Source organism: Nicotiana sylvestris, chromosome 3 (genome assembly GCF_000393655.2).
Source record: "Nicotiana sylvestris chromosome 3, ASM39365v2, whole genome shotgun sequence".
In the NCBI taxonomy this organism is placed as follows: domain Eukaryota; kingdom Viridiplantae; phylum Streptophyta; class Magnoliopsida; order Solanales; family Solanaceae; genus Nicotiana; species Nicotiana sylvestris.
The window spans coordinates 4,117,169-4,144,263 of record NC_091059.1 but is presented as its reverse complement, the minus strand read 5'-3'; the positions used below and the strand labels follow the sequence as shown (position 1 = coordinate 4,144,263).

The window sequence follows — 27,095 nt, the reverse complement described above, 5'->3', positions numbered from 1 at the left end:
AGGATATTAATTTATAAATATTTCTTCTTATTTTAGGAAATTTTCTAATATATAGTGACTTTAGGGGTGAATGCTTTTATATTTGTTTAAGAAATTTTAATATATTTAACTTATATTAAAAGAATTAAGTACTTTTTAATTTTATTTTCATATTTTACTTAAATAAAATGGATTATTTTTTTAATTATTGCATGTAATAACAAAATTTTGATATTATTTATTTACTTATAATATTAATTATTAAATAAATCTATTCATGTCCTTATTTATAATTTGACACTTAAAAGCACTTTCTAAAAAGCTTGGCCAAACACAAATTATTTCTCAAAATTGCTTTTTAGAGTGATTAGCCAAACACAAACTGATTCTCTCCAAAAGTTCTTTTTCAAAAGCACTTCTCAAAATAAGCTGATTTCTCCCGCTTGGCCAAACAGGCTATTAGTCAATGAGACACGGTTAGCACAACCACAGAAATAACTTAAGAGCGTGGGGCCAAGCGCCTCCAACGTGGCAAATTAAACGAATTAACATGCGACACCTGGAAAACTAAAAAGAAAAAATTTGTTTTCTTCAGAATCTCATCCCCTCCCCCCTTCGTCTTCTCCTAAGACCTTAACCCCCCCCCCCCCCGCCCTTCGTCTTCACGTCTTTATACTAATCACTTTTTTTTGCTTTCAAAATTACTAATCACTTTCACCATATTGAATTAGGTAATGAAATTGTTCTCGAGATGACTCACAAATATAATGATGAGACATTGGAAATTTTGTGGATAGTTCTTCGACGGATTTTTTTTTCTTGTTTTCATAGTTTTCTCTCTTATCCTTTTCTTCTATTTTATTTTCCCATCTCGTTCTCATACGAAAAATTATTATCCAAGTTTTGACTATGATCAGTGAAAAATGTAAAAAAGAGAAAATTGGTTCATATCATTTCATGTTTTCACGTTTGACAGATTGGAATAATTTATTCCAGCATAAAATTAATCATAAGATTATACTATATTATTTGATTGGTCGTATAAGAAAATTATAATCACAGCATAATTAATGCAATGTCGGATTGGCCATATTAAATGATACTCCCTTCCGTCCAAGATAAGTAATTTTTTTTAGTTATTTTCACACAGATTAAGAAATTCACCTTTTAACATTAATCAGCAATGAAATTGACTATATTAACATTTGCTATCTCTTCACATAAATACTTCTAACAGATACTCCAACACTATTTACTCTAAGTGTAATGTAGGAAAAAAATAATTAATTCATTTTTTAAATCTGAAAAAATTACTTATTTTGGATCACAAAAAGGTAAAAAATCACTTATTTTGGACAGGAGGGAGTACATGCATTAAATTATATGGATTAAATTTATTATTTTATATGAGATAGGACATAAAATAAGAAAATATGTATTAAGTAATGCGAACATTAAAATTTTTATAGATAAAAGTATCTTTTTAAAGTTAGTAATTTATGTGTAACAATCTCCTCTTCTTTAATTACAATTCCTTCCATATTAATTCCAAACCCCACACAAGAGAATTCAACCTTTCAAATTCTCAACTTCCCTTGTACCCAAAAAATGACTTCCATACCAACTAACTCCAACTCACCCCCCTACCCCCACCTCAAACACCCCCCCCCCAAAAAAAAAAAAAAAAAAAAGAAAGACTCCCATCCTAAGAAATTAACCTTGGGTGGTATTTTAGGAAACTTTTGCTTTTGTTTCTGTCACTATTTTGAATCTGAAGAGATATACCAAAGACTTTTGACAGGCCCCTACCACTTTCAACCAAAAATATTCATCCCCTCCACCAAAATTTCACACTCCTACTCCCCCACCCCCCCGCCCCAAAACTCTTCCCTTCTTTTCCAATATCTCCCCCACCGCCTACGATTCTTCTCCATTCCTCTTCTCCTTTTCCTTCAATTCTACTCTTTACAACCCCCCCCCCCCCCACAACACACACACCAACCAGGGGACTAAAAAGAACACTTTTTTTACACTCTACCGACCAAAATTTCTTGATTATTTTCTACTCTTTAACAAAACCAAAGAAGCAAACTTTATTGGTTTTGATGGCTAAGTTAATAGTAGAAGTTCTTGATGCAAGTGATTTGATGCCTAAAGATGGTCAAGGCTCAGCAAGTCCTTTTGTTGAAGTAGACTTTGATGAACAACGCCAAAGAACTCAAACTAAAACCAAAGATCTCAACCCACAATGGAATGAAAAACTTGTGTTCAATATCAAGAATCCAAGAGATTTTGAAAACCAGACAATCTCTGTCTATGTTTATAATGACCAAAAACATGGTCACCACAAGAATTTCCTTGGTCGTGTCAAGATTTCTGGTTCTTCTGTTCCTTTTAATGAGTCTGAAGCTTTAGTTCAAAGATACCCTCTTGATAAAAGAGGTATCTTTTCACATATTAAAGGTGATATTGCCTTAAAAATCTTTGCTTTTCTTGGTTCTGCTGATGCTGATATTGGTGGTGATAATGGGGTTCTGCCGCCGGAGAATTTTCAAACTGAGGAGCAGAATGTGAGTACTGGTGAAAATAGAACAACCCCATTTGCTCCATTTCAAGAAATTAACACCAACAACAATTTTGAAGAACAACAGTATATGAAGGAGACTGAAATCAAGAAGATGAAGAAGAAAAAGGAACCAGAAGTAAGGACTTTTCATTCTATTCCGGCACCGGCGCCGGTGTCGGCGGGTCCTCCGCCTCCCCCGGCGGAGAGACCGGTGGTAGTTGAGACAAGGGCTGATTTTGCAAAGGGTGGTGGACCTATGGCTAGTAATGTAATGCAGATGCAAATGCCTGGTGGTCCAAGGCCTGAATTTGGGTTGGTTGAAACTAGGCCACCTTTGGCTGCTAGAATGGGATATTGGGGTAGAGATAAGACTGCTAGTACTTATGATTTGGTTGAACAAATGCATTTTTTGTATATTAATGTTGTGAAAGCTAGGGATCTTCCTGTTATGGATATGTCAGGGAGTCTTGATCCTTATGTTGAGGTGAAAGTTGGGAATTATAAAGGTGTTACAAGGCATTATGAGAAGAATCAATACCCTGTTTGGAACAGTGTTTTTGCCTTCTCAAAAGAAAGATTGCAGTCTAATTTGATTGAAGTTACTGTGAAGGATAAGGATTTTGGGAAGGATGATATTGTTGGAAAAGTTGTGTTTGATATTGTTGAAGTCCCTCTTCGTGTTCCACCCGATAGTCCTTTAGCGCCGCAGTGGTATAGGTTGGTGAATAAGAAAGGGGAGAAGGTTTCGCAAGGTGAAATTATGCTTGCTGTTTGGATGGGAACTCAAGCTGATGAGGCTTTTCCCGAGGCTTGGCATTCTGATGCTCATTTGGCTAGTCAACAAAGTTTGACTAATACACGGTCCAAAGTGTATTTTTCGCCTAAATTGTATTATCTAAGGGTTCATATTATTGAAGCTCAGGATCTTCTGCCATCAGATAGAAGCCGAATGCCTGAGGCTTATGTGAAGTTACAGCTTGGGCATCAGGGCAGGACTACGAAGCCTTCACCAATGAGACACATTAATCCTGTGTGGAATGAGGAGCTTATGTTTGTTGCATCTGAGCCTTTTGAGGAGTATCTGATCATGGATGTTGTGGATAGAGTTGGACCGGGAAAAGATGAAGTGATTGGCAGGGCTATGATATCGGTTAGAAATATTCCGACCAGAGTGGATAATGCCAAGCTACCAGATGCTGTATGGTTCAATCTTCTTAAGCCTTCTCATGCAGCAGATGATGATGAGAAGAAGAAAGAAGTGAAGTTCTCTAGCAAGATTCACCTTCGGATTTGGATAGATGCTGGTTACCATGTTCTTGATGAGTCCACACATTTTAGTAGTGATCTTCAACCATCATCGAAGCACTTGAGAAAGGCGAGTATTGGAATTCTTGAATTAGGTATTCTCAGCGCCAAGAATCTGCTGCCAATGAAGGGTAAAGATGGTCGAATGACAGATGCATATTGTGTAGCTAAGTATGGGAACAAATGGGTTCGAACAAGAACACTCATTGACACTCTGGCTCCTCGATGGAACGAGCAGTTCTCTTGGGAAGTGTTTGATCCATGTACCGTGGTCACCATTGGGGTGTTCGACAATTGCCACATCAATGGTAATCATGAAGCTAGAGATCAAAGAATTGGTAAGGTGAGAGTTAGGTTATCGACTCTGGAAACTGATCGGATCTATACACATTTTTACCCATTGCTGGTTCTTACACCCTCTGGTTTAAGGAAACACGGGGAGCTTCATTTGGCAATAAGGTTCACTTGTACAGCTTGGGTGAACATGGTAGCACAATACGGGAGGCCGTTGCTGCCGAAGATGCATTATGTACAGCCCATTTCTGTTAGGCACATTGATTGGTTGCGGCACCAGGCAATGCAGATAGTGGCTGCAAGATTGGCCAGGGCAGAGCCACCTCTCAGAAGGGAGGTTGTTGAGTATATGCTGGATGTAGATTACCATATGTTCAGCCTCAGAAGAAGCAAAGCTAATTTCTTTCGTATAATGTCACTTCTTTCTGGGATATCAGCAGTTTGTCGATGGTTTGATGGCATTTGCAATTGGAGAAACCCTTTGACAACTATCCTTGTCCATGTGCTCTTCTTGATATTGGTTTGCTACCCAGAACTCATTTTGCCAACAATTTTCCTCTACCTGTTTGTAATTGGCTTGTGGAACTACAGGTTTAGACCTAGAGCTCCACCCCACATGGACTCTCGTCTTTCGCAAGCTGAAAACGCACACCCAGATGAACTGGATGAGGAATTCGATACATTCCCAACTTCCCGGCCTACGGAGTTGGTGAGAATGAGGTATGATCGGCTAAGGAGCGTGGCGGGGAGGGTGCAAACTGTGGTTGGAGATCTGGCAACACAAGGTGAAAGGGCTCTTGCCATACTAAGCTGGCGGGATCCAAGGGGTACTGCTATATTTATAATCCTTGCATTGATCTGGGCTGTGTTTCTGTATGTTACTCCATTCCAAGTGGTGGCGGTGCTCGCAGGCCTTTACTGGTTGCGCCACCCGCGATTCAGGAGCAAGCTGCCATCAGTACCTGTCAACTTCTTCAAGAGATTACCATCCAAGTCTGATATGCTTTTGTGAGATGCTGTTAATGTTTCACCTTATCTATTTATTCAAGTGTAAAATAGATATATGGGTTCAGTGAATAAGTAGAATAAACAAATGAAAGAGCAGTTTCATGCTCCCCCATCCTGTATTATTAGATAACAAGTCATTTTCTTGCTTTTTGGCTGATATTGGAAATCATTCTATGAGGTTGTAGAATATAATTGTTTTTCTCATTTAGATGTAAAAAAGAAATGCATATTCATTGCTGATAACAAGTGTTCCTCATTTTCAATTCTCAAATTACTTTCATTGCTAATGTCAATTAAACTGGTTACAGAAAAAAACAACAGAGAGAAATTACTGTTGTTATAGCAAAGTGTATATACCACATCGTTTACACAAAAGCCATCATATTAGTCGTTCCTACAACAAACTGCATTTGCCCTGGTCTCTCTGCAACTTATGGCAAAAATCAAGGATACAAAATTGATTTACTTAAGATGACAAACTCCTAGATCCAAGATTCAAAAATAGAGCTACTATTGTGAACAAGCTCAATAATATTCCACTAAGAAGAGCTATATCAACAGGACCCCAAGCGCTCTGGCGACCTAAATCCTGTATTTGCTTCTTCTCCTTGGACTCTAACCCGGCCAAGTCCATCTTTTTGGAAGAATGATTCTTACGATTCCTTAGAAACCATCCAATTAAGTTTCTGCTACCTTGATCATCTTGCTTCGGTTCATTCTTCAGCAGTGTTGTTGTTTCCTGCATTGGACTTTGACTGCAGCAACTAGTTGTTCCACAAGAAGAACCAAGTTCTTGCTCTTTTGAACAGGCACAAGCTTCTTCTGAATTGGCGCATGGGGAGCACTTTTCATCAACTTTCTCATGTGAACCAACTTCCTTATTATTGTGGCTGATGATCTCGATCACTTCTCCGAAGACTGACCATCTACCTACGGATGTTATCTTCACCATAGCTGAGGTACCCAGCATGCTTTCTGGACCAATCACCAGCACCTGAATGTATCCCTTAGTGTGACCCACCTAGACAGGTCATTGAGGAAAATAAGAGAGTTAGTCGCGGGAATGAAGCTATTTGCACGTAACATACAAAATCATACTATGAATGATGAAAGTCATTCTATTGGCATGGAGTATGAAATGTATATCAGATTTGAGCACTCTTCTTTAATTTTTTTCGCTAGGGCAACTTGCTCATTAGTCACACACATGAAACTACGAGTAGGAGATAGGGGCATGCATATGATCAAAACATGTCTTCAGTTTCTTGATCTTAAGGACTAATTTGGGAATACATAAACAAAATCTCACCAAGTAGGAGTACTATACTTCAAAAAAGAAAAAGAAACGATTTCACCAAAAGTAAAGGAAATATTATCATGTCTCCGCAAACAACTGCATCTAGATTGAGAGGGCTTTAGAAGAGTAAAAAATACTCCCTCTGTCCCAGTTTATGTGAACCTATTTACTTTTTGGTCTGTTCCAAAAAGAATGACCCCTTTCTAAATTTGGAAACAATTTAGCTTAAATTTTCAACTCTACCTGTAATGAGAAGCATTTATAACCACATAAATATTCTGGACCCCTTTTTGACTTGTTTAGGACCACAAATTCTAAAAATCTTCATTTTTTCTTAAATTCCGTGCTCAGTCAAACAGGTTCACATAAATTAAAACGGAGGCCCCTAGTAGGGTGGTTAAAGAGTAGGCCGCAGATTTCTGACCTCCAAGCCAGAACTATATGGGGGGAACCCATCCCGCACCAATGCTGCTTCTATCTTTTTTTCCAGCAGCATTTGTTTCCCTATACTTCTCCTAAGTGATATCAAAATACTCTTTCAGCCGATTCGAAAGCAGCAATAGATGAGATTGAATCAGACAGAAGTTCAGACAGAAGTTCACCCCTCACCCTGGGGGATTGGGGAGTTGAGACTTCCTTGCTCTTAGGCGCTAATGAGTACAGATATGCGGCCTTAGTATTAGAAAAAGAATTAGAAGGGGTACGTGCGAAGGTAATTGCCCCTGCCAGTACCGGAAGTGATAATAAAAGTGGGAATGCTGTCACTGCAGTTATCCAGATCACTGGCTTCTATGATGCTTACCAAGTGAATTCCATCTGAAGCTATGTCAGTAATCCATATCCTCTCTACTTTGCCTTCCATTCCAGTATATGGAGTAAAGGACTCGAATACAGCGGTTAACTTACGGCTCCGTTGCTTCACCACATTACTAGGAACCTTCTTCATTCTTGCAGCAGGAGTGCCTGACATAGATTTGTGATAGTCACTTAAGCAATAGTGAGACTTTGGATATATCGTATAGTATCTATATAGTTCCAAATTATTGCATATGATGAAGCGCACTTGCAAGTATAATTATCCAGAATGAATTGGCTGAAGAAAAGGCTTCAACATCTCTCACATGTTTATGCAATAGCTAGAGCCTTTTTGCTATAATTTTCTTCAAAGTGGATAAAAGAGAAGAAATCTTTTTCCTTTATTTTTCTGACAACTATATCAAGACAAATACTGACAATTGATAAACTGAAAAGCAACATACCAGGCCTAGGGTAGAACTGTGATATATGAACTTGAGCTAACTTGTAGTCCTTAATAAGGTCAACGGTCTGACCAAAATCTTCATCAGTTTCACCTGCAATGCAGGGAAAAAGGCATCAAACTGTGTGCAAGATTTCGGGCAGCAGAATTGATCAAACATCTTCAGGTTTTAAGGCTGAACTCTTGATGAAGCTGAACCATTGAAAATATCAAAAACTTTCAGTTCGATAGTCTGAAGGATGTATCATTTCCTTATTCAGAAAGAATCCTCTCTTCTAAAATATCAAGCTTCAAGTTATTTGATTCCAAAACTCACTCCAGGGATGTGCAGACACATACCAGGAAATCCACAAATAATATCCGTCGCAATCTGCATCCCAGGGACCAGTTCCATTAATGTATCCACCACCTTCCTGAACTCACCCACAGTGTATTCACGATTCATTGCCTGAAATTGGTGGACAGAGAAAAAAGATGATAGTTTTATTATGAACAACTAACTCCCTTCGCAATAACATTATAAGGGATATTTCACATAGGTTGTTCAAAACCAAACAAAGTTAATAAATATTATGTAATTCAAACTTACACTCAAGACCGAATCACTACCCGACTGAACTGGCACATGAAGAAAAGTATACACACATGGATGGCGTAAGACATCAGCTATCTCCTTCAGGTGCTCGAGAATATAAGGAGGATTGGTCATCCCAATTCGGAGCATTGTACTTCCATCCAAAGGAAGCTCTGCAACTATAGCATTCAATAGGATAGGAAGATTTACTCCAATGTCACGACCTGCAAAATTGAGAAAGAAATACCAAGTCTGTTATGCTTGTGCCCCACACTCTAAATATGTCACAACACTATCGCCAACTACAGCTTGTATACTGTTCACAGCTTGAGTTTATTGCCAATACTACTATACTAACCAAATCAAGATAATAGTAGTTATTAAAACAGAAGACCCCACACACACTCTCCCTCTCTTTTTCTCTTTTTCTTTCAGATGTTGAATGAAAGAAAAAAAGAAAAGCTTAAAGTTTTATAAAGAGTGAAATAATTCATTATTTAGTAGTAGCACATATTTTAAGGTAACAAGGCAAATTTACCATAAGCTCCAGTGTCTTCACTACTCAGCCAGATCTCTCTCACTCCATCAGCAATGACATTTTTTACTCGGCCCACCTAAATTAAGATTCTGAATCAAAAAGCTAGAAAATTCAAAATACACATTTTTCTGCATATATAAATGGGACTTACAAGGCTGTCAACTGTGTAACTTCCTAAATGACCACGGGCATGCTTCGTCTTGCAATAAGTACAAGCACCTAAACAACCAACATTTATTGGAAGAATCTCAACAAACTTGTTTTTTCGTACCTGTAAGATATATTCCAAGTGGTTTAGATAGATAAATTCCAAATGATTTAGATAGAAAATTAACAAATATATGGGAACTGATTTCTATGGTAACAAATCAAGCAGGTCCTAGACTCAAATAAATACAATATGTTTTTGTTTGGTAAATGAATAGCAAATTATTTAAAATCTGCACCTTTGGAAGATCAAGTGCTGGTAATGTCTTCCGGGTTAGAAGACGAACTTCGTGACCTTTCAAAGTTTCTTCCACAACTTCAACCACACGGTCAATCTGCTGAACTCCTACTATACTAACTCCTTCTAGCTCCTTCAGATTACGGCTTCCTTGAGGAACGCAACCTGCTACAACCAATGGCTTTTTCGCACTTCTGCCTTTACTTATAAGAGTATCCATGGCAGATTGACTAGGAGATTTAACTGTGCAGCTGCATCACATGAGAAGTATGAGCTGAAATTAACTAATTTTAATACAGAGTTCCTTTAGAGAAACTTGAGCTACAGCAGCCAGATCTTACTAGCAGCCCAGCAATAACCTGCTGAGCTTATGCACGCAAGCACAAAAACCTACTTGAAAACAATTTGTTTAACTTTTGTGTATAATGCACTAGCATCTTGATTCAAAGTGTTGGAAGCAAGCCTAGGATTCATTAAAACCACAAACATGAACTAAAATACGTGGATAAGACGCAGTGCATTCATTTGCTTTTATATGAAAAGAATATGACATAAATCAAACCAAAGGCATGAGTAGACCCAATATCCGAGGAAAAACATCAATAACATGATCTTCTTCTTCCCTTTTTTCTTTTTTGAAATCATCACCCTCCAAATCTCTCTGTCTCAAGGAGTCAACAATGGCACTCTTCTCCCACTTTGCTCCATTTGTGACTCAAACCCTCAACCTCTTGGTTGGAAGTGGATTGCTCTGGCCACTTGAGCAATCTCACTTGTCAACACCAATAACATGACTCGGGTATGAACAAACTGAGTCAACTCCATCGTTATTAAAAGCGATGGAGCAATGCAAAACAAGGAGTCATATCTTCTCATGGATAAAGCAAAGCAACGTCAAAGAGGCTTCATGCAGTAAAGCACAAAACAATTAGAGCAAGAATTAACGCTTCTTCATTTTTTCTTTTTTGTGATAAGGTAAGATTTTATTAGATAAAACAGTATCAAGCTGATACTGGGATATTTCAGAAAAAAAGGAAGCTACACTTCATTACATCAAATTCCTAAATATTCTAGCAAGTTTAGCACATCATGCAGATTAAAGATAGTATTCCCATCTTTCCAGAAATACAAGTGATACAGGCAGTTAAATTTCAAATATTCATATACGACAGCAGATTAGGGAAAAAGGAAGAAAAGGAGGATAACAATAGAACCTTTTGTCCTCTACATATTTGGGATTCAACTCTCTACTTTTCTTGTCTATTATCTATTAAGGTTTCTATTCTCTAACTCTTTATTTATAGTCAAATTCTTTATTTCTGAACTGATATTAGGGAAATAAAAAATACACTTGCAATTAAAACTTATTATAGGAATTTGGAAAAGTTCCTAAAACAATTAAATACGAAAGTTATTGTTGTAAATTAATTCCTTTCTATGGATGATAAATTAAAAACTGGAAATAAGGTTTTTTAAGTACACGTATCTCCCAATGGGTTGATATTTAATTTGAGTTGTTGGGATTATGTTGTCATTGCTGTCTATTTTTTTAAATTAATGAAGTAATATCAACTTTGATGTTATAAGAACTAGATTCCCCTTTTATTATAAGGTAGAACTAAATTCCCTTTTTTTTGGTAATTGCTGCACCTTTTTGGGGGTAATTATGCGCTTTTTTCCGCTTCTCGCTTAAAGCACTGGGAGGCTTGTTGCATTTTGCACTTTTTTTCTTAAGACCCTAGCCAAAACAAAATTTCCTGACTCTATTGATCCACCAACTTCCGAAAAGGTCAAAACTTTTTACATTTGAATACAATATCCACATCAAATCAATTCGTTACAATGAGAAAATGCCTTCCCTAATTTTAAATTGATAAAAAGATGCAATCTCCTATTAGGTGGTGAAGATGAAATAGATGAAGGGTACCAGAGAAAACACAAGTCATGAGCCCTAAGCCTCTTAACAAGTATTCATTTCTAGCCATGCAAATGTATCACCTTACAAAATAAAAATTGAGCAAAATCTTTCTTATCTCCAGACGAAGACCAAAGACAAGAATGAATACTGAAAAAATAAAAGGAAAAAGGTCTCACGTATTTATCATCCACAGGTCTGCCTCATCAGGGTTATCACTCAGAGCATAACCAAAAGCTGAAAGCTGACCGGCCATATATTCAGAATCACTCTGCCAGAAGCAGGATGTAAGATAATCAAAACAAATGCAAAAGGAACTAAAATTCAATTGACAATAGCTGAGCAAAGTAGATGCAGGGTCTCGAAGTTGGTGGTTCACATAATGATTGTTTTAACAATCATAATTCATAGGTAAGTTTATTGAAGTCTTGGACTACTAGAGACAAATTAAGCTAGATTGCTAGCAAATTTGTTCTCCATCTTTGGTAGATCAACTTGGTGCGGAAGATATAATTACGCTGATGAAACCCCTTCAATCTATGCAATTTGACCAAGCTTTAGCAGTGAATTACTTGTTCTATGACGTCAAAGATTTTCTGGTTTTTACCCTTGGCAACTAAGTAAACATTGTTGTCTTCATTAATATAAGGTTGAATTTTACCATTCATTTTACAGTTCACAAGAAGTTATCCCTCATAAAAAAAACATAAATACACATAAGTCACAAGTCTTTCTTGCGGAAAAATCATATCTTAAACAAGCTTTTCAGAAAAAGTGAAACTTTTGATCAATGATACTCCTAAGAAATATCAGAAAAATCATATTGTTATCTGTTGCGGAAGCCAAATGTATATAGTGTGAATAAGTCACAACTACTATACCAAAAATTATGACAGCCACCAAATAATAAATAAGACAATAAAGCAACAATAAAAGGAACACCAGAATTTACGAGGTTCGGCTAATTTTGCCTACTCCTCGGACACAACCAATATTTTATTCCACTCCAAAATACAAGTGAAATAATACTAAAGAGAGAAGATACAAATGCCTTAAACAGATGAGAAGGCAAATGAGAGGTGTGTTTCAATCCTAAACATTAGGCCTTCTTTTATAGGGGAAAAATCCCCCCCAAACTTAACTCCCAACCAATGTGGGACTTTGGCATTTTGCCAAACTTCAACAAATCTCCACCTTGGCAAAATTCCACATTTTCAATTCTCTCTCAATAACAAATTTTGGTTGTGTCTTCATCTTCAATCTTCAGTGTTCAACAATGTTGATCAAATCCAAACAATGTTGAAACTTGACCGCAGTCACCACCTTTGTCAGCATATCAGCAGGATTCTCTGTAGTATGAATTTTCTTCATCGTGACTCCACCTTCTTCTATGATTTCTTGTACAAAATGATACCGAACATCAATATGCTTCGTCCTTGCATGATAAACTTGGTTCTTCGCTAATTGAATAGCACTTTGACTATCACAAAAAATTGTGATACCTTTTTGTTCAACACCAAGCTCCTTTAGCAATCCTTGAAGCCAAATTGCCTCATTCACAGCCTCTGTAATAGCCATGTACTCTGCCTCTGTTGTAGACAAAGCAACTGTTGACTGCAAAGTAGACTTCCAACTAATTGGTGCCTTTGCAAAAGTAAACACATAACCAGTAGTTGATCTTCGTTTGTCCAGATCACCCGCAAAATCTGAGTCACAATATCCAACTACAGACTGATTGTCTTCCTGCTCAAAAACTAACCCAACATCTACAGTATTATGAATATACCGTAGAATCCACTTCACAGCTTGCCAATGCTCATTTCCTGGATTGTGCATATATCTGCTAATAACTCCAACAGCTTGTGAAATGTCAGGCCTTGTGCAAACCATTGCATACATCAAGCTACCAACAACATTTGCGTATGGTACCTTTGACATATACTCTCGTTCAGCTTCATCCATTGGCGACATAGTAGTACTTAGCTTAAAATGGGAAGCAAGTGGAGTACTAACTGGCTTAGTCTTGTCATCTATGCCAAAACGTTGAAGTACTCTCTTCAAATATTCCTTTTGAGATAAACAGAGTTTCTTTGAACGTCTATCTCTAATTATCTCCATGCCAAGAATTTTCTTTGCCTCACCCAAATCCTTCATCTCGAACTCCTTCTTCAGTTGAATCTTCAACTTATCAATTTCTTCCGAATTCTTGGAAGCTATCAACATATCATCAACATATAGGAGAAGATATACAAAGGAACCATCTTTAAGCTTGCGCAAATACACACAATGATCGTATTTGCTTCTCTTGTACCCTTGCCGCAACATAAACTCGTCAAATCGCTTGTACCATTGTCTAGAAGATTGTTTCAATCCGTACAACGATTTTTCAAGTTTGCATACCATATTTTCTTTTCCAGCAACTTTGAATCCTTCTGGCTGAGTCATGTAGATTTCCTCCTCCAAGTTTCCATGTAAAAATGCAGTTTTTACATCCATCTGAACTAGTTCCAAATCCAATTGTGCTACCAAAGCCAACATAATTCTAATGGAGGAATGTTTTACAACTGGAGAAAACACTTCATTGTAATCAATTCCCTCCTTTTGAGCATATCCTTTGGCCACCAATCTTGCTTTGTAGCGAACATCTACTTGGTTAGGAAATCCTTCCTTCTTTGCAAATACCCATTTGCACCCAATTGCTTTCTTTCCCTTCGGGAGATTGGCCAATCTCCATGTATGATTCTGATGAAGGGACTGTATTTCATCATTCATGGCAATCCTCCACTTATCTTCTTCTGAACTTTGGACAGCGTCTTTATAAGTAGTAGGAACATCATCAGCTACAATTGAGGTTGCACAAGCAACCGTCTCTATGAGACGAACAGGTTTCGTTATTGTTCTTTTTGGCCTGCTGGTTGCTATTGATTCAAGTTGTTGTTGAGGTTCCTGAGTTGGAATCTCCTCTACTGGCTCTCCTTCCAGAGGGTAATCTTCATTTGTTTCCTCCTCTGCTTCTTGTGTAGGAAAAATAAATTTTCCCTCAAACTCCACCTGCTTAGAAGCACCTTCATTTTGTTTGGTATCTTCTGTTACCTTATTTACCATAGCAGATTCATCAAAGGTAACATCCCTGCTGAATATTACTTTCTTTGTCATAGGACACCATAAGCGATATCCTTTGACTCCAGAAGTAATTCCCATAAAAATAGCCTTCTTTGCCCTTGGATCCAATTTTGACTCTGTCACATGATAATATGCAGTTGAGCCAAACACGTGCAAAGAGTCATAATCTACAGCAGGCTTTCCATACCATTTTTCAAATGGTGTCTTGCCATCAATAGCAGCAGATGGTAGACGATTAATGAGGTGGCATGCATATGTAATTGCCTCAGCCCAAAATTCTTTGCCCAAGCCAGCATTGGATAACATACACCGTACCTTCTCCAGCAAGGTCCGGTTTATACGTTCTGCCACTCCATTCTGTTGTGGTGTATGTCTAACAGTGAAGTGTCGGACGATGCCATCATTTTCACAGACCTTATTGAAATGATCATTTTGTATTCATCTCCATTGTCTGTGCGAATACACTTGATCCTCCTGCCTGTTTGATTCTCCATCATCGTCTTCCATTTGAGAAAAATTCCCAGCACTTCATCTTTGCTTTTCATTGTATACACCCACACTCTTCGAGAAAAATCATCAACAAAGGTTACAAAATAGTGTTTCCCACCCAATGAAGGTGTTTTGGAAGGACCCCAAACATCAGAGTGTACATAATCCAAAATGCCTTTAGTATTATGGATCGCTGTACCAAATTTAACCCTTGTCTGTTTCCCTTTGACACAATGCTCACAAAACTCCAAGTTGCAAGCCTTTACTCCTTTTAACAATCCTTGATCTGATAGAGTTTTCAAGGATTTTCCTCCAGCATGTCCCAAGCGCATGTGCCATAGCTTGGTTGCTTCTGCCTCTTTGTCGTCACTGGATGTCACTGTCGCTGTCCCAATAACTGTACTGCCACGATAGCGGTACATATTATTATTCTTCCGATTAGCCTTCATTACCACTAGTGCACCGGAGCATACTCTCATCACTCCATTTTCTGCAATGATTTTGAACCCTTTTGATTCTAGGGCTCCTACAGAGATGAGATTCTTCTTCAAATCCGGTACAAATCGAACATCTGTTAATGTTCTGATCATTCCATCATGGTTCCTTAATCGTATTGAACCAATGCCATATGAGGTAAGAGGGCTGTTATCCGCTGTGTGGATGACTCCATATTCTCCTTCTTGAAATTCCACAAACCAGTCCCTATTGGGACACATATGATAGCTACAAGCCGAGTCCATCAACCATATGTCTGATGATGTTGATGACTCTGTTGTAACTAATGAGAAGTCTGAATCATCACAATCAGCTACATTTGAATCCATAATGGCCTTTCCATTGTTATGTTTGGCCTTATTCTTCAACTTCGGACAGTCTTTCTTCCAGTGCCCTTTTTCTCGACAAAAGGCACATTCATCTTTGCTGGGTCTGGATCTTGACTTGGATCTTCCCTTCTTTGTCCTCGTTTGATTTTGAGGACGACCCCTCACAAATAGTGCTTCTCCTTCTCCGCCCTTCTGTTTTTCTCGCTTTCTTTGTTCATAGCTGTACAAAGCCGAACAAACTTCTCTGAGAGAAACTTCGTCATTTCCATGGAGTAGAGTAGTTTCAAGGTGCTCGTACTCATCAGGAAGTGACGCCAACAACATCAAGGCCAAGTCACCATCATCATAAGTTGTATCCATATTTTGCAAATCTGTGACCAACTTATTGAAACTGGTGATATGTTCATTCATCGTGGTACCAGGAACATAGGTGAAGTGAAACAGTCTCTTCTTCATGTACAATTTATTTTGACTATTTTTCTTCAAAAATTTATCCTCCAGTGCTTTCCATAATTTACTTGCAGAAGTTTCCTTTGTGTATGGATATTTCTGCTCTCTAGCAAGGTAGGATCGAATGGTACCGCAAGCAACACGGTTGATAATTCTCCAATCTTCTTCTCCAATAACATCTGGTTTCTTTTCTTCAATGGCCAGATCTAGCCCTTGTTGAAAAAGGACATCTAGAACCTCGCCTTGCCACATCCCAAAATGCCCGGACCCGTCAAAAATTTCTACCGCAAATTTCGCATTTGACACAATTCTTGTCATAAGCGAAGATGCCAATGATGACGTATTGTTGACACTTGATGTAGATTCTTCTTGTTTATTGTCTCCCATATTTGACACAAATATTATTTAATAGCTGACGACACAAATCAAGATTATTTCCTTTCTGATGTAGAAGATCAGACTAAGCTGCAACCACAGAGCATACTCAGACAGAACCTTGACTCAGTTACCAAGATAAATCTTTTCTGATGTGGAAGATCAGACTATGCTGCAACCACAGAGCATACTTAGACAGTACCTTGGCTCTGATACCAATTGTTGCGGAAGCCAAATGTATATAGTGTGAATAAGTCACAACTACTATACCAAAAATTATGACAGCCACCAAATAATAAATAAGACAATAAAGCAACAATAAAAGGAACACCAGAATTTACGAGGTTCGGCTAATTTTGCCTACTCCTCAGACACAACCAATATTTTATTCCACTCCAAAATACAAGTGAAATAATACTAAAGAGAGAAGATACAAATGACTTAAACAGGTGAGAAGACAAATGAGAGGTGTGTTTAAATCCTAAACATTAGGCCTTCTTTTACAAGGGAAAATCTCCCAAACTCTTCTCCCAACCGATGTGGGACTTTGGCATTTTGCCAAACTTCAACATTATCAACATGGGCATAATTAAGTGAACAAACAATGTACCTGATTATGAGAACATCCAAAAGTCTTGATGTAAATAGTCTGCAAAATATTCATATTGACAGATATAAATCATAATCAAATAAGAATACACAGTACAAACTACAAAATTCAACTAATGAGTAAAAGGGGTTCTGCAAAAGGACGAAAAAGGTTACCTGAGTGCCAGGTATTTTGGGTGCAGAAGAGTCTTGCACTACTGTTAGCTTATTCGTTACACCGTTCTTTTTCCTTTGTTTTGGATTGACTCCAACGGCCGCCGGAACCGGTAACCGGAACCCTGGAGGCACTCCGGCGCCGGCACCCGCAAGTAAATCTTCAATGTCTTCCATTTGATGCACAGCAGCGTGCGTGAGAGAGAGATTTGTGTCGAAGACGAGAAGCTCAAAGGGTTCGGACTTCAGAGTGGTATGGGTCAACTCCTATTTGGGCCCAACGAAATCTTTTGTTTGTAAGTGTTGATCCAATATTTTTGGCCCAAGCAAAGCACTACTCATCCAAAAAAAATAAATAATTATGCGACACCTCAAACATATACATTGTATATACCATTCGTAGCTATATTTTCAGTAAATTTATAATTCGTAGCTATATTAAATTTTATAGCAAATTCGTGAAACAAGAGATTTATTGTTTTAACTAGAGAGCAAAAAGCTCTCGTACCTTAGTTGGTTAGAGCGTTCGTTTAGTTAGCTTGAGTTCGGCTCTCGACAAGAATGTTTTATTTTTCTGCATTATGCATTTTTTGTTAGTTCTATTTATTGCGCAAACGAATACACCATTGTATTCTGCATTGGTTACTGTTGATACATATTGTATTCGTTGGGCGAATGAATACAATTACGCGAACGAATACAGTTGATACAGGTTATATTCGTTACGAGAATGAGCGAACGAATACAATTGACACAAGATGTATCCATTGCACGTTAGAATACAAGTGATACAAGTTGGTAACAATTGAACAGTACCTATGAATGGTAATTATGCAAACTATAGTAAATAAGCTCTAAACTATAGTACTTTATGAAAATTCCTCGAGAAAAAAAAAACCTAAAAAATTCACTGGGCCCCGTATTTTGTCACCCCTATTTAACATGTATCGACTTTCTTTAAAAAGATTAATTGCGGGAATTTTTTTGAATTTTTAAGGGTGTTTTTGTTCAGATTTTATCTTTACATAAAAAACTAGTTAAATTTTGATTATTTTTTAAAACTGTGATTATTTTTCAATTACCAATTGTTAATAGACTTTTACCTTCTTTTCTTTTTTTTGCAAATATTTATTCAACTGAAAGATATTGGGCTTCAGTAGTTGGGCCTAGTGAGTGACTTGTAAAGGTGCACACTTGCTATAACCCATCAGACAATTAATAGCCCAGCTCAACTAACAGCTTGTTATAATATATTGTATTTAAAGTAACAATATGATACAGCGGGTAACAACCATCCAAACAAGTTGTAATAATAAAATGGGAAATTGACACTGGTGACACCGACTCTATCTTGTAATTATGTGGTTAGTTGTCACATCAGTGTCACAATCCCAGATTTTTAATGTACCTTCTAAGGGCATCTCCAACCTTTATCCTCATTTTGATCCCCAAAATGGGAATTTTTCCATTTTGAGGACAACTTACTTCAACCATTCCCCCATTTTTTCTCCCAAAAGAGAATATTTTTTTTTAATATTCTTCTCTCTCTTCTATATTATATTATTATCTTTCATTTAAATTTTATTTTTTAATTTCCATTAAACAAATTCATCTTTTATTTTCATTAATTTGTAATTTCCATTAAAACAATTCCACAAAATTTTAAATAATATAATTTGTAAGCATTTATTATAGATTAACTAATAATTCAAATAAAAGCGAAATCATTGCGATACAAGATTAATTAAATACATATTATATAACGATAAAATTCATTCGAAATACTACATAAATATTCAACTTCAATCTCTAGTATTCTCCCATAAATAATCTATTAATGCATTACAAAATGTAAAATAAGCATCTTTGTCCTTGATTCTTCTATGTTGACCTAAAAAATCTTGAAATCGTTGATTTTCATCTACTGTCATTTCTACTATTGGAGGTGGACCTTCCAAATCATCTTGAATCAGTGTATTAAGATCATGCTCATTCTCGATTATCATTTTGTGCAGTATAATATATGTAGTCATTATATCCACAGTCACAACCACAACAATCCTCGTCCTCATTCACTCAATACTTTAATGGTTTTGGTGTATCTGGAAACGACATATCTCCCAACTAAGTTATTATGCTATTTACCGCAGTTTCAATTTAATGCATTTTCAATTTTCATGTATTTCTAATTTTAATATATTTTCATTTAATGTATTGTCAATTTTAGCAACATCTAATATTTTATATCTGCACCTTTCAATTTTAGTAACATCTAATATTTTATTTTTGCACCATTCATTTTTTGGGATGATCATATATTTTTTGTACAATTATAATTTATAATAAAATTAACTTAGAATTTTACATAAAAATAATAAATGCACGAAAATTAATTTATCATAATTATATGCCAAAGTTAAGATGTAAAATTAATATTATAAAGATATTACATAAACATAATTAGTAAAAATATTTTGAATTATGATTGCATTTATAAGAAAATAATTGTATTAATAAATCATAAAAATCTAAATATTCAAGCTAACAGAAATAGAAAGAGAAGATAAATTATCATATGTAAATGCTAACTTAAAAAAATTATTACACATGCCTGAGACATTTAACAAATTAAATTTATTAGTAATATTTATTACCATGGCTGCTAATTTCGTAACATTCACTATATTGTTTTTTTTAATCTAATATAGTATTTATTATAATGAGTTTTTATTTTTTCTGTCCAAAAATATTGTACCAATAGTGCTTAATAGTAGGACAACAGTGTCATTCAACTTTATAAGGAGATTTTGGTATTTCAACATTCATTTGAGATGTTCACACTAATAATACAGCAGAGATTTTTTCTTTCCTATACCATATATGAAACCTTATTACCAAAAATGTGCATAGTTTCTAATTTACCCGCCCTGTCCACATTTTTTCTACAGTTATTATACCAATCATTAAATACTAATTAATAGTAGCTGAATATTCCTAATTTGTCGAGCTAAAATTGAGGAACAGAATATTCTAAAAAGATTTGACGTAAATCAGATCAAATCATATTCTTCCAGATATTCCTATTTAGGCGCGCTACAATTATGGAAGTAAATATTCTTCCAGATATTTTTCATCATTGATAGCCATTAAAAAGCTTGAAAACTTTGAATTCAAATTTGGGTTTTCAAAAATCATTATTTGTTTGGATTGGGTGTTGTTTAAAATAATCGGGAATATATTTTGGAGTTTATATCTCAATTTTGAGGGGTTTTGGTGAAGATTAGACTTGTTTTTGACTGAATTTCAGATTGAAACTCGAAGAAGAAGAAGAAAACACAATTATGCTACAATTGGATGAGAATTGGGATATAAAAATTCAATGTACCAGTTTGTAGATATTTTGTACATAAATTGTAGATTATTTGTATTCTGATTGTAGATGCTTTGTTTTCCGTTTTCACAAATAAAAAACGGCTAAAACATCTACAAATCTTCTGCAAAAAACGCAATTACGTCAAAAATGCCAATTATGCTACAATCGAATCGGAATTGGGATATTAAAATTTAATATACCCAGTTTGTAGATATTTTGTAGATAAATTGTAGATTATTTGTATTCTAATTGTAGATGCATTATTTTCTGTTTTCACAAATCCAAAATGACTAAAACTCCTACAAAATCTCTGCAAATAATGCAATTATGTCGAAAATACCAAATTAAGCTATAATTGAATGAGAATTGGGATATTAAAATTCAATGTACCCAGTTTGTAGATATTTTGTAGATAAATTGTAGATGCTTTGTTTTCTGTTTTCACAAATCAAAAACGACTAAAACTTCTCAAATCTTCTGCAAAAAACAGTCTACAATTTATCTACAATTTTTCTACAATTTCTGCAATATGTCTTCTTCTTCTTCTTCTTCTTCTTCTTCTTCTTCTTCTTCTTCTTCTTCTTCTTCGAGTTTCAATCTGAAATTCAGCCAAAACCAAGTCTAAATCTTCACCAAAACCCCTCAAAATTGAGATATAAACTCCAAAATATATTCCCAATTATTTACAACAACACCCAATCAAAACAAATAATGATTTTTGAAAACCCAAATTTGAATTCAAAGCTTCAAAGCTTTTTAATAGTTGTCAATGGTGGAATTGCTGCTCTCTTATCTCTTTGAAGGTGTGTTCTTCTTCATTGAGAAAATTTGAAGCTGAAGGTAAATGTGTGTATGAACTTTGAAGATTTGACTTCAATTTGGATGAACTTTGTTGTTTTTCATTGATGAACTTCAACTGGAGTAAAATGGAGAACCAACTTTGTTGAAGGGTTTCTTCAATTTTCTGTGAATTTAGAGGGAGAATTTGGTTTCAGAAGATAGAAAATGGTAAAAAGAACGTGGGTGTGGGTAAAACATGGGTGAGACTGAGGGGTTAGGAGGGAGAAACATGTAGATTCCTTTAATTAAGGAGTAATAAATGTACAATTAATTATACCCTTAATTAATTATGGTATAAAATTTATAATTTATTATACTAAGTGTAATTAAGTCAAACCTTAAACATTGAGGATAATAAGGTTTCTATGTGGCATAGGAATATAAAAATTCCGCATGAGAAATACTATTATGTATACTTTGGGCCAAGTTATAATTTTCATAATTTAGGGTGAGGATTGGAGACACCTTTATACTTCGTGTTAAGCTAAAGGTTTAAATAACTTAGCTAAGAAAAATAACTTGAGTGTTACCAATTGAGTTATAAATAGTCCCCATTACCCAATGGACCCTACTAAGAAAATAAGTAAGAAAAATACTTATTTAGAGAAAAATATTTTCCTTCACACTAAACGTATCTTGAGTGTTATTTTTTTTCCTACTAAATTCATTTGTTTGCAGAAAGTCTTTTTACCAACAGCTTTGATTTTAAATACCTTTTATTGCTTGAGAAAGAGTATTAGCATTTTTATCGTACTCACAAATCTAACTACCTTCTACGACTATTAACATTTTTATTTGTAAATTTTCTCAAAAGAATCTCTCAAAGTTTCTGATTGCATGATTAGAATAAATTAGAAGTAAAAACTATTAAGTCCTTAAAAATATTGGGCTGACTGTATTGAAAAAGAAAATTCAATGTAATTGGCTATTTTAAATAGCCAATGAAGGAGGAAAGTTTATCTACCTATATTTTATTTTTGAAGTAGGACAAAAATTTGACCGTACTAAAATAGTACACTTATATCATGCCTTTATCTTCAAAAGCTCATATTCGAGCTTCGAAATCATTTCTATCAGAACCAAGCTATTACCACGAGCTAAGCAAAGCTGAACCTCAAGGGTGGAAGCTTTAGCCATAGCACCCTTCTCCGCCGAGGCCTGAGCGTCTTCCTGAGCCTTTAACTCATCATACTCATGCTTGGCTCGGCGAACATCGTTCCGAAGGCGCTCCAGATCCTCCGTCTTTTTATGCAACTGAAATAAATGAAACATTAGCCTCAGGAGCTAGGAGGAACCAAACCACATCCAAATGACCTGAAATTTTGCAAACACATCCCAAATGACATAACAAAGTTACAGCAACTCTCGGAATTCCATTCCGACCCGTGAATCAAAAAGGTTACAAAGATCATATTAATTTTGATGAGTTAATTAAAATATTTCTTTTCTTTGTATGAATATAAGTACATAATTTGCATAACTGATAGTAGGCTATATTGTTGATATTTACACCTTAATATGACCATACTTCGTTGTTGTTTTATAGATAAATTGCCAACAAAAATCCTCTGAATAATGTTCTTTTGTTTCGCAGGGGATATTATATGAGAGGAAGTAACATGGAGTATTTTGGAGGCAATAATGTGATGAAAACGCCCACTCGAGAAGTATCCGAGCACTAAGAAGCAGAAAATGGCCTGGGCAAGAAGGCCATCTCGACCGCGGTGAACCGCGGTAGATTAACAACGTAAGGCAGAAAGGTCAGCATTCACCGCGGTTGACCGCGGTTGACCGCGACCGTGATGCACTGTTCACGCTGCTGGAAAGGTTGAGGACCAAAGTGTAAAATCAGGAAAACTTTTGTAAAATCCTTATATGCTTTAGAAACTCGCCCAAGATTGTGCTAAGTTGATTTTTAGACTACTTTTGGAGGCAAGAACAAGAGTGAGAAGATCAACCAAACATTAGAGTTTTTCTATCTCCTTTCAATTCTTCCAATTTTACATTATGAACAATTTAGTAATTTTCTCTTATTTTGTTATGAGTAGCTAAACACTTATCTAGGGTTGATGGAACCAATTGTTGGTTGAAGTTTTGTAATCAAGCCAGATTTATGATATGATTGTTCAACTACGTTTTGTATGGTGATTAATTGAATGAGCCCTTGATTAATCGTGTCTAATTACCTTTTATTGCTTGAGAAAGAGTATTAGCATTTTTATCGTACTCACAAATCTAACTACCTTCTACGACTATTAACATTTTTATTTGTAAATTTTCTCAAAAGAATCTCTCAAAGTTTCTGATTGCATGATTAGAATAAATTAGAAGTAAAAACTATTAAGTCCTTAAAAATATTGGGCTGACTGTATTGAAAAAGAAAATTCAATGTAATTGGCTATTTTAAATAGCCAATGAAGGAGGAAAGTTTATCTACCTATATTTTATTTTTGAAGTAGGACAAAAATTTGACCGTACTAAAATAGTACACATATATCATATGCAATTCTAAAGGTTACAAAGATCATATTAATTTTGATGTGTTAATTAAAATATTTCTTTTCTTTGTATGAATATAAGTACATAATTTGCATAACTGATAGTAGGCTATATTGTTGATATTTACACCTTAATATGACCATACGTCGTTGTTGTTTTATAGATAAATTGCCAACAAAAATGCTCTGAATAATGTTCTTTTGTTTCGCAGGGGATATTATATGAGAGGAAGTAACATGGAGTATTTTGGAGGCAATAATGTGATGAAAACGCCCACTCGAGAAGTATCCGAGCACTAAGAAGCAGAAAATGGCCTGGGCAAGAAGGCCACCGCGACCGCGGTGAACCGCGGTAGATTAACAACGTAAGGCAGAAAGGTCAGCATTCACCGCGGTTGACCGCGGTTGGCCGCGACCGCGATGCACTATTCACGCTGCTGGAAAGGTTGAGGACCAAAGTGTAAAATTAGGAAAACTTTTGTAAAACCCTTATATGCTTTAGAAACTCGCCCAAAATTGTGCTTAGTTGATTTTTAAACTACTTTTGGAGGCAAGAACAAGAGTGAGAAGATCAACCAAACATTAGAGTTTTTCTATCTCCTTTCAATTCTTCCAATTTTACATTATGAACAATTTAGTAGTTTTCTCTTATTTTGTTATGAGTAGCTAAACACTTATCTAGGGTTGATGGAACCAATTGTTGGTTGAAGTTTTGTAATCAAGCCAGATTTATGATATGATTGTTCAACTACGTTTTGTATGGTGATTAATTGAATGAGCCCTTGATTAATCGTGTCTAATTACCTTATATTGCTTGAGAAAGAGTATTAGGTTAGACTGCTGTTAAACAACACCACTTTTGAGTAATTGAAGAGATTCATTACTTGAACTTAAAAGTGGGTTAGAGATAACGGAACTTTGGTGGGATAATTTAGAGTTGCACACATATTATTAGCTAGAGTAGTTCGAGAGAATGCTCTAGTAAATTATTGTAGTTGATCGAGAGATAATTATAATAACCCATAACTCTTAATTCTCATAGAGTATTACGGTGAGATTATAGCGGAAGAGTCAAGACCTAAACTAGCAATTGTGGAAATCATTGCCCTATACCTTTTTACCATTGAATTATTTTTGTTTTAGCTTATTGTTGTTTTTAATAGTAGTTGAAGTAGTTAAACAAAAACTCAATCTTTATTGATCAAAGATTTGCATCTAGAGATTGATTGAGTTGATAATAACATTGTCGTAGAGTGTAATAGATAGGCCAGTTCCCTGAGGATTCGATTTCGTACTTAAAACCGGATTATATTTGCAGCGACCGCTTTGTCCTTTAAAAGGCATAGTTGGGCATTATCAAATTTTGGCGCCGTTGCCGGGGAACTAACGGTGTTGTTTATTACAACTTAGAAGTAGTGTTAAAATTATTAGTTCAAATCAATTTTCAAAGGTGTTAAACAATTTTCATTGAAATTCTAACGTTTGAACTCTTGTGGAATTCAGGTGTATGCCTAGAAATTCTTCGAGGACTGGGGAACTGCTTGAAGAACTTTCAGACCCCGAGAAAACATTCAGGGCATTAAACCGTGCCAACAAGAGGATCCAACAATCATAACAACCACACCAGCTTGAAATTGACATGGGTGACGTAGAGAACGTCAACAGAAACATCAGGGATGAGCCAGATGACCCAAACGTTAGAGTGGTGGCACCTCTTGTGCCAGAAGCTGCACTTTATGATTGGGATCAACCCACAACTGACAACCTGGCAACTGCCATAGCTGTGCTCGCAATTCAAGTGGAGACATTCCAGATCACCAACAACATGTTGCATCTGCTGTAGAATAAAGGATTGTTCTCCGGGTCACACATTGAAGACCCTCAGCAACATTTGAAAAACTTTCTGTCAATTTGTGTGACTCAAAGACAGCCAAATGTGACCCCAAAAGCTATCAAGCTATTATTGTTTCCGTTCTCTGTGACTGGGGAAGCTCAGACTTGGCTGAATTCGCTCCCAATCAATTCCATTGTCACTTGGGAGGAATTAGTAAAGCAGTTCCTGAATAAGTTCTACCCACCCAACAAGACTACAAGGCATATTGATGAAATATTGCAGTACAAGCAACAGCCGACTAAGACCTTGCAAGAAACTTGGGAAAGATTTAAAGGGCTGCTGGTGAAGTGTCCTCACCATGGCATTCCAGACCAGATGTTTGGCCAGAGATTCTACATGAGGTTAGCTGACAATCTAAAGGCCAATGTGGATGCTTCAGCTGGACATCTTCTTTGAGGTACCGGAGGAGGCTAATGTTCAACTAGTAAGGGAGTTCTATGCGAACTTGCCAGAACATGAGAATGGGGTTGTGACGGTGCGCAATACCCCAGTAAACACATCCCGTGACACCATCCGCAGGGTATACAGGCTGCTAGTGTTTCAGGGTGAATTTGATCCTTATCGTACTTTTAGCAGTACACGGGCCTTGTGGGGAACTCTTCTTGATACTATCTGTGTGTCGGACGGAGAACACCTATGGATCAAGCACATGATTACTCTCAACTCCCACTGTCTAAATTGGGAGGCTAAGTGTTGGCTCACCATTGTCAACAGTCGATTGTTTCCATCTAGTAACACGAAAGATGTTAATCTACCACGAGCGTCCGCAATTCACTGTTTCATGTCCCACAGTGATTTTGATGTGGCCTGGCTCATCCATGAAGAGATGTTCATTAGATCACCTGAGCTAACCAAAGGCCACTACTTCCCTTCGCTGATCACCCGGCTGTGCCGTATTGTTAGAGTCCCTGAAGCCCCTCGGGTTGATGGGAGATTGCCACAAAAAGCCCCGTTTCAGGTGAAAAAATTGGAATTGGACGAGAGCCGGTGGTGAATGTTGATGACTCTGATGATGATTCAACTGATGATGATGATGATGATGCTGAGGTAGCTATAGTTCCTCCTCCTCCTCCAAGAGTTGATATGGCAGGCCCATCACAGCCACGCCGGAGCACCCGTATGACAGCTTTGGAGCAGGATATGGCTGGGTTGCGTACCTCAGTCACTGATTTAGGTGCCCGTGTTGATGCGGTGGCTAAAAGGCAAGTGAAGTTGGAGAAGAAATTCTTGGGCTGGTTGAGAGCGCTGGGACGTGCGTGCAACGTGAACCTAGACACTGTCTTCGATC

At 36.5% G+C, this 27,095-nt stretch overlaps 2 protein-coding genes across 2 annotated transcripts; one reads left to right on the top strand and one right to left on the bottom strand.

Moving 5' to 3' along the window:
* Window positions 1-1,744: 1,744 nt before the first annotated feature.
* Window positions 1,745-5,408, top strand: LOC104229981 (multiple C2 domain and transmembrane region protein 6). The gene has a single exon (XM_009782712.2). The coding sequence runs from the start codon at window positions 2,085-2,087 to the stop codon at window positions 5,154-5,156; it is 3,072 nt and encodes a 1,023-aa protein (XP_009781014.1). The 5' UTR covers window positions 1,745-2,084; the 3' UTR covers window positions 5,157-5,408.
* Window positions 5,409-5,472: 64 nt separating this feature from the next.
* On the bottom strand, window positions 5,473-17,438 carry LOC104229984 (uncharacterized). The gene is made up of 11 exons (XM_070170644.1): window positions 17,206-17,438; window positions 17,051-17,089; window positions 11,359-11,450; window positions 9,266-9,515; window positions 8,971-9,090; window positions 8,820-8,895; window positions 8,297-8,505; window positions 8,047-8,155; window positions 7,709-7,801; window positions 7,252-7,412; window positions 5,473-6,173 (listed from the first exon to the last, which is right to left on the bottom strand). The coding sequence occupies exons 1-11, from the start codon at window positions 17,377-17,379 to the stop codon at window positions 5,619-5,621; spliced, it is 1,878 nt and encodes a 625-aa protein (XP_070026745.1). The 5' UTR covers window positions 17,380-17,438; the 3' UTR covers window positions 5,473-5,618.
* Window positions 17,439-27,095: the final 9,657 nt, after the last annotated feature.

Coding starts and splice junctions, on each gene's coding strand:
- LOC104229984 (XM_070170644.1), bottom strand. CDS start 17,379: ATGGAAGACATTGAAGATTTACTTGCGGGTGCCGGCGCCGGAGTGCCT. Junction 17,090..17,205: donor CCAAAATACCTGGCACTCAG/GTAACCTTTTTC, acceptor AATATTTTGCAG/ACTATTTACATCAAGACTTT. Junction 7,413..7,708: donor ACAGTTCTACCCTAGGCCTG/GTATGTTGCTTT, acceptor AATCTATGTCAG/GCACTCCTGCTGCAAGAATG.
- LOC104229981 (XM_009782712.2), top strand. CDS start 2,085: ATGGCTAAGTTAATAGTAGAAGTTCTTGATGCAAGTGATTTGATGCCT.